The 7,885-nt window shown below is 46.8% G+C and overlaps 1 protein-coding gene across 6 annotated transcripts in view; it reads left to right on the forward strand.

Annotated features, from left to right (window-relative positions):
- Nucleotides 1-7,837, forward strand: part of Dgka (diacylglycerol kinase alpha) — a 28,801-nt gene extending 20,964 nt beyond the window's left edge. For all 6 annotated transcript variants that reach the window (XM_042263489.2, XM_006987319.4, XM_042263491.2 and 3 more), the window contains 7 exons: nucleotides 4,305-4,465; nucleotides 4,732-4,796; nucleotides 5,512-5,602; nucleotides 6,670-6,868; nucleotides 6,967-7,087; nucleotides 7,272-7,332; nucleotides 7,539-7,837. In XM_042263489.2, coding sequence (XP_042119423.1) covers nucleotides 4,305-4,465; nucleotides 4,732-4,796; nucleotides 5,512-5,602; nucleotides 6,670-6,868; nucleotides 6,967-7,087; nucleotides 7,272-7,332; nucleotides 7,539-7,622 — 782 coding nt within the window. In that variant the 3' untranslated portion in view covers nucleotides 7,623-7,837. The remainder of the gene's footprint in view (nucleotides 1-4,304; nucleotides 4,466-4,731; nucleotides 4,797-5,511; nucleotides 5,603-6,669; nucleotides 6,869-6,966; nucleotides 7,088-7,271; nucleotides 7,333-7,538) is intronic.
- The last annotated feature ends 48 nt before the right edge of the window (nucleotides 7,838-7,885 follow it).

The raw sequence follows: 7,885 nt of genomic DNA on the forward strand, positions 1-7,885 counted from the left end.
GACATTGTGCTTGACGGTGATAATTGTCGTTATCTGAGGCAGAGTCTTACTGTGTCCGGTACGGTCTCAAACTTCTGGACACATTTTCCTGTCTGGGAATGAACTGGGGCCCGACACAGAAAGGCCCCGGACCTGGCTCCCCTGTGTGAGTGTAAGATTCAAATGTGGGTCTTTGGGGAGAGAAGCTATGAAGGAATGGCTTCTATGAGGGGTCCTGTAACAAAAGAGAGTGAAATTTCAGAGGCTAAGTGAAGAATTGTAATCCCAGCCCTTAGGAGGCAGAGGCAGGCGGATCCCCGTGAGTTGGAGGCTAGCCTGGGCTACAGAGCGAGTTCCAGGACAGCCAAGGCTGTTAAACAGAGAAAAACTGTCACAAAACAAAACAAAATAATAATAAGAAAAACAGTTAAATAGAGAACTATGTATAAAATACTGGTTTTGGCAAGAGTCCTAAACAATCTTAAAAAAAAAAAAAAAAAAAAAAAAAAAAAACTTAACTGTAGCTAAAGTTTTTCTGGTCCTGCCTGGCCCAGGGTCAGGACAAATCTCTCTCACCCGCCAGTCCCACAGCTGCTCAAACCCAACAAAAACAATAAATACTTAATAGTAAACAAATTAATATAGATATTTCAGATACACATGCCCAGAAAGTTAACAGTTATAAGCTACTCCCTGAAGTTTTGGGGTCTGTTTCTCCATGCTATTCTGGATACACACCAGTACAGAATCTTCTCATCATTTTCTTTTCTCCCTTCCTTTTGAGACAGATCGTTGCAATGTAGCCTTGTGATCCTTCTGCCTCAGCCTGCCAGGTGCTGAGATTACATGGATGTGTCAGCATGCTCAGCTTCTGTTTTGTTTTACATTTATTTAATTAGTGGCAGGCAGGATGCCATGGTTACATGTGGGTGTCTGAGGGCAACTTGCAGGAGTCGGTTCTCTCCTTCTAATATGTGGGTCTCAGGGATCGAACTCGGGTACTCCGGCTTGGCGGCATATGCCTTTACCCACTGGGCCATCTCACTGTTGCCCTGTGTTGTTTTATTTTATTTAATATATGTATTTATGTGCATGTATGTGCCCACACACAGTTTTATTTTGGTGTGTGTGTGCATATGTGTGTAAATGCAGGTATGTGTGTGCCACAGCATGTGTGTGTAGCTCAGGACAACCTCCAGGGTGGACCCTCTACCACTACCTTTGAAATCTAGGGCCTCTTGTCTTTTTTCCTGATGGATTTGCCGGGTTAGCTGGCTTATGGACTTCCAGGTATTCTGTATCCAGCTCCCAGCTCCCCGAGGAAGCCTTGGGAATACAGCACCCATGCTGCTGTGTCTAACTGTTCTTGGTTCTGTATTTTCCAACTCTGGTCCCCATCCTGTGGGCAAGCTTTTTATCCCCTGAGCTTCCTTAGCCCAGCACACATGTGACATTTTAACAAACTCACAAGGTCAAACTAGACAGATTGTTCCAGGACTTTCTTCATTAATTATGTGTCTTGACAGTCTTTCCTTATTATTGTATTTTATTGTTTCCAATACCTACATCACATTTTGTGGCATAGATTTTTTTTTTCAGTTTTTCGAGACAGGGTTTCTCTTTGGTGCCTGTCCTAGATCTCGCTCGTAGACCAGGCTAGCCTCGAACTCACAGAGATCCACCTGGCTCTGCCTCCTGAGTGCTAGGATTAAAGGCGTGCACCACCACCTCCAGGCTTGAGACTTGGTGTAGCCTTGGAACTTGCTCTGTAGACCAGGCTGGCCTGAAACTCATAGAGATCTGACTGCTTCTGCCTCCCGAGTGCTGGAATTAAAGGCATGCGCCACCACTGCCCGGCCACAATCAGAATTCTTAACCACTGAGCCATCTCTCTAGCTCCTTAAAACCGTTTTTTTTTTTTTTTCCTGGAAGTTGTTGGTGCACGCCTTTAATCCCAGCACTCGGAAGGCAGAGGCAGGCGAATCTCTGTGAGTTCGAGGCCAGCCTGGTCTACAAAATGAGTTCCAGGAGAGACTCCAAAACTATAAAAAGAAACCCTGTCTCGGGGGTGGGGGTGGGGGGACGACGCTGACTGTGGACACAAGTTCAATTCCCAGCACCCACATGGCAACTCACAACCATATGTAACTCCAGTTCCAGGGGACCCAGTGCCCTCTTGTGACCTCGGTAGGCACTAGGCACGCATGTGGTATGCAGACACATATGCAGGCAAATCACCCATACACATAAAGATTAATAATGATAAAACAAAATAGCTAACTAAATTTAATGCCACAAATTTACCTTTTAGTTTGTGTTAGTTTGTGCCAGAAAGGATTAGCTAATTGTATTTACTGCAAATGATTTGCCCTTAACTTTGCCTGTCTAGTCTGAAGTACCAAGTTGCTGGTCTGTTTTGGGGTAGGGAGGGGGTTGTTTTTGTGTTTCAATTTTGAGAAGGTCCCACTGTGTCATATTGGCTGGCCTAGATCTTGATACATCGACCAGGCTGGCCTCAAACTCTTAAGAGATCCGACAGCCTCTACCTCCCAAATGCTTAGATTAAACACATGCACCACCATGCCTCGCCTCTGGTGGTTTTTGGCTCTGCAGTGATAAGAAATTTAATGAGTGCTAATTAGTATTTGGAAATTTCAAGCTGCCTCCTTGAAAGTCTGCCTCCTTCCCAATTCTGTTCACTCCTTGTCCACTACAACATTTTGGTTAAAAAATTGCCAAATTACCTTCTAAAACATGAGTAATCTACTTACGCTAACAGCAAATGAGAGTGCCAGTTTATTAATAAGCCCATTAATCGTTACTTTGATCTGATAAGCAACACAAAGTTAATGGTTTTAAATTTCTTCTGATTATAGTAGCATTGAACATCTTCAATAGGATATTATTGGTATTTCTTCTTCTGTGTTACTTTTTTGTTATGGGTTTCAATGCACTGATCTGTAAATTTGTTTTGGCTTTAATTTTTGTTTTGTTTTTGGATTAAACCTCGGACTGTGCACAATGCGGGGCAAGCACTACAACGGAGCTATGCCCCAGGCTTTTTAAGTATTTTCTTTAATGCTGGGGAATGTAATCTGTTACAGGTGATTTTTTTTTCCAGTTTTGAATTGTTGTTTTTCGTAGTTTTTTTGTTTTACATTGCTGGGGATGGAATGTAGTTCTTGCACATGATAGACACATGTTCTACTACCAAGGCATGTCTTGGTCATTCTCCTGTTAAGCTTGTGTGTATTTAACCTAATTTTAAGTTATTGTTGGGCGGTGGTGGCGCACACCTTTATTCCAGCACTTGGGAGGCAGGGACAGTGGGATCTCTGAGTTCAAGGCCAGCCTGGTCTACAGAGCAAGTTCCAGGACAGCTAAGGCTACAACCCTGTTCCAAAATCCAAAAATAACAAATTTTATTTTTATTTATTTGTTGGCAGATTTTTGTGGGGTTGTTGTTGTTGTTGTTGTTTACTAGAGACAGGGTTTTCTGTGTATCCCTGACTGTCCTGGAACTCACTCCGTAGACCAGGCTGGCCCCGAACTCAGAGATCCGCCTGTCTCTGTATTGGTGAAATTATTAAGGCCACTCCACGTAGTTAAAAGGATATTTGTTTAATGGCATAACTCACAAATTAAGGGATAGGTAGGTCGCAGGGTCTAGGGAAGGTGTATCTCAATCCAGCGGTGTTCTCCGGAGCTCTGCTCGGTCCATCTCCACCGTTCAGGGTCCCAGGAACAGAGAGCCCTCGCCCATCCAGCTCTCGGGTCTCCAGGCGCCTCCCCTGGCCCCGCCTCGTAGGCGTGACAGTTGCCAGAGTCTCAATGGGGGTTGGAACTTCCAGATCCAAGCTGGAATGGCTACCCACTACACCTCTGCCTCCCAAGTTCTGGATTAAAGGCATGTGCCATCACTGCATAGCTATGTTTTTGTGTCTTGAGGATGGCCTTGAACTCCCATGTAGCCTGGGACGGCCTTAAATTGTCAGTGGTCCTCCTTTGGCCTGCCACATGCTGGGATTGACATGAGCCACCCCAACCTGCTGTCACCCATCTTTTCCAGCCTTTTCCTGGTTTGTCCTTCACTATTCAAGGTGTATTTGGAGTAACGTCTGTCTATGCACCTACCCTGGGGATGTTAATTTTCCATAACAGGGTGGAAGATGCTGACTTTACCATTGGCTCATGGAGCTTGGGCCTCTTGCCCTTTCACTGGCAGAGGCCTGGGGGCGAGGGTCCTCGGGAGTCTGTGCAGGTGGGCTCAGCGTAGGCTCTCTGAGGTTCGGGGACCCGTGCAAAGATGTCTTCTCCACCCCTAGGTTACGAAGGTGAGAATTTGGGGAAGATTCTCAAGGACATAGAGATAAGTAAGGTGGTGTATCTCGATCGATGGTTACTGGAAGTGATACCTCAAGGAAATAATGAGAAGAGTGATCCAGTCCCCTCTCAAATCATCAATAACTACTTCTCCATTGGTGTGGTCAGTGGAGTAGGGTGGGGGAGAAGGGAGAAGTGTGGGCGAGGCTGGAGGAGAGCAGAAAGGAAGAGACACAGGGAAATTGGGAGTTAGGTACATAGTGGTGTGGGCTGCAGGAGGCACTGGAGGCACGCTCTACTCCAGAGCGGGGGGAGGCATAAAGAAGAGGGGAAGGGTGGGGCGGGAGAGGAAAGGGAAGAGAACTTAGTAGAGAAAGACCTCTGAACGGGGAGGAGTCTGGTGCCTAAGATATGCTTGTAACTCTCCAGGATGCTTCCATTGCTCACCAGTTCCACCTCATGCGAGAGAAATACCCTGAGAGGTTCAACAGCAGGTGAGGAAAAAAAAAAAAAAAGAGGGGAGAAGGGTGGCCCAGTGGTTATCTACACCCAAGCCTGATGACCTGAGTTTGACCCTTGGAACCCACGTGGTGGAAAGGGGGATCTAACTCTTGCAGGCTGTCGACTGACTCATGTATGCATGAGTGAGCGTACACACCAAATGCATAAGATGTTTAAAAAAAGAGAGAGAGCCGGGCGGTGGTGGCGCACGCCTTTAATCCCAGCACTCGGGAGGCAGAGGCAGGCAGATCTCTGTGAGTTCGAGGCCAGCCTGGGCTACCAAGAGAGTTCCAGGAAAGGTGCAAAGCTACACGGAGAAACCCTGTCTCGAAAAAACCAAAGAGAGAGAGAGAGAGAGAGAGAGAGAGAGAGGGAGGGAGGGAGATGGGATGGACACTCAGTGTCAAGACTGGATTTGTGCCAGGCGTGGTGATGGCACACGCCTTTAATTCAGTACTTGGGAGGCAGACACAGGAGGATCTCTGAGTTCCTGGACAGCTAGGCCTACACAGAAGAATCCCGTCTCCAAAGACTGGATTTGTGACCAAATTTGACACCAAAGGCTATTAGATATAGTCAGAAACACGCGCGAGGAAACACCTGAGCCAAAGCTACTGCCGTCCCCCCCGGAGTTGGGAAGCTGGCACCTTTTCTTGTCACTGTGTAACGGTCTCTTCTCTTCTGGGCTTTTTGTTGGGGCTGATGCAGAATGAAAAACAAGCTGTGGTACTTGGAATTTGCCACATCTGAATCCATCTTCTCAACATGCAAAAAGCTGGAAGAGTTTTTGACAGTTGAGGTGCGTATGAAAATACCCACTGAACCCACAGCTTTTCAACTTTTTTTTCCACGCCCCCCCCCCCAGGGTTTCTCTGTGTAGCTTTGGAACCTGTCTGGAGTTGTTCTGTAGACTAGGCTGGTCTCTGCCTCCCGAGTGCTAGGATTAAAGGCGTGCACCACCACCACCACCACCACCACCACCACCACCCAGCTTCAACAGGGTATCACATTGTAGCCAAGGCTGGCCTGGAACTTGCAGCAATCCTCCTGCCTCAAAGCCCTAAGTGCTGAGATTACAAGTTTTTCATTTCCTACTCAGGAGCCCTTGGGAAAGTCACACATGTGTGGACCTATATTTATTTGATTACCCAGCTCTCCAACCCTGACTTGCCAAGTTCTTAAGAAATACTAGTCCCTGGGCTGGTGAGGTGGTTCAACAGGTAACCAGCTGATGACCAGAGCTCAGTCCCCATGACCCACATAGTGTAAGGAAAGAACTAACTTCTGCAAATTGTCCTCTTTACTACACAAGCGCACATACATGTCCCCCCATCCCCCACATACAGACAAATAATAAATACATCTGTTTTTATACAGGGTCTCTCTTATGTAGATCTGACTGTCCTGGAGCTCAATATGTAGACTAGGCTGGCCTCAAACTCACAGAGATCCATCTGCCTGTCTCCCAAATGCTGGGATTAAAGGTATGGGCCACCATCCTGGGCTAATAAATACATTTCTTAGGTGGCACAAGTCTTTAATCCCAGGACTCAGGAGGCAGAGGCAGGTGGGTCTCTGATTTTTCAGGCCAGCCTGTTTTACAGAGCAAGTTCTAGAACAGCCAAGTGCTATGCAGAAAAAAAAACTACTATCTCAAATAACAATTATATATATATATAAGTGTGTGTGTGTGTGTGTGTGTATTAGGTCTTTTTTTTTTTTTTTTTTTTTTTTTTTTTTTTTTTTTTTTTTTTGCTTTCTTCTATTGCACACCTTAATCCCAGCAGGAGCAGCCACATTTCATGACAATGTTATAAGGTGAGAATCTACGCCCTCTCTAGCTGAGTTCTGTCCCTCTCCCCTCAGATCTGTGGGAAGCCGCTGGATCTCAGTGAAGTATCCCTAGAAGGCATTGCAGTACTGAATATCACCAGTACACATGGTGGCTCCAACCTCTGGGGTGATACCCGGAGACTTCATGGGGATACCAGTTCAATCAACCAGGCATTAGGGAACGTGGCCAAAATCATTACAGACCCCGATATCCTGAAAACCTGTGTGCCAGGTGAGACAAGTGCCCTCGGAGCTAAAGTGGTCGGAGCTGAGGGAAGAAAGGTGTGACGTCTTACAGGAGAACCTCTCCTTTCTACCTTGAACCCCCAGACATGAGTGACAAGCGGTTGGAAGTAGTAGGAATAGAGGGTGTCATTGAGATGGGCCAGATCTACACCAAGCTCAAGAATTGTGGACATCGCCTGGCCAAATGCTCCGAGATCACATTCCGGTAAGGAGGGCTCCAGCCAGGGCTCCTGAGGAAAGGAAGGTGGTGGTGTATGGGAATGGTGGGAATCACTTTCTTAGCTCTTCCTCCATGACAGAAGTTTCAAAGCCAACCCGAGAAAGCCAGAGTTTTAATGTTTTGGTTGGTAAGAAAAATCTCAAACATCTTCCTTGTTGACCTCCCACAGGACCACAAAAACGCTCCCCATGCAAGTTGATGGGGAACCCTGGATGCAGGCGCCCTGCACGGTGAGTATTGCCTATGCCTGCAGAAGCTGGACCCCCGGGCTCCGTGGAACCTGTCTCCATTCTGCAGCTTCTTTACTTCCTCCTGGTGCCCCTGGTCCCCTGGGCACCATTCTTCCCAAACTCTGGCTCCTCAGTACCCCAGAACCCTAATGTCTCAGCCATGAGGCACCAGGACAAGCTTCCAAATATGTTTCCTTCCCTTTCAGATCAAGATCACCCATAAGAACCAGATGCCTATGCTTATGGGCCCAGCCTCCAGCTCCTACAATTTATTTGGCTTTTGGAGTTGAGGATGCACTCTGCCCTGCGCCCACCTCCCTGGTCCTGGAGATTTCCCTCTATGCTCTGTACATTGCCGCCACATGCTCCTGTCAGCCCAGAAGGATGTTTCTCTCCTTCACAGTATTTATTACCCCGCACCACCTCACTGTTCCCACAGACACGTCCATACCAAAAACACATAACATTGAAAGTGCCTCATCTAATAAAGTGTCTTTTTCCATCATTGGGAGATCTGCTAAGTGAGTGATACATCCCTTTTTATTACCTTCAC

This window comes from Peromyscus maniculatus, chromosome 18 (assembly GCF_049852395.1).
Source record: "Peromyscus maniculatus bairdii isolate BWxNUB_F1_BW_parent chromosome 18, HU_Pman_BW_mat_3.1, whole genome shotgun sequence".
Classification (NCBI taxonomy): Eukaryota; Metazoa; Chordata; class Mammalia; order Rodentia; family Cricetidae; genus Peromyscus; species Peromyscus maniculatus.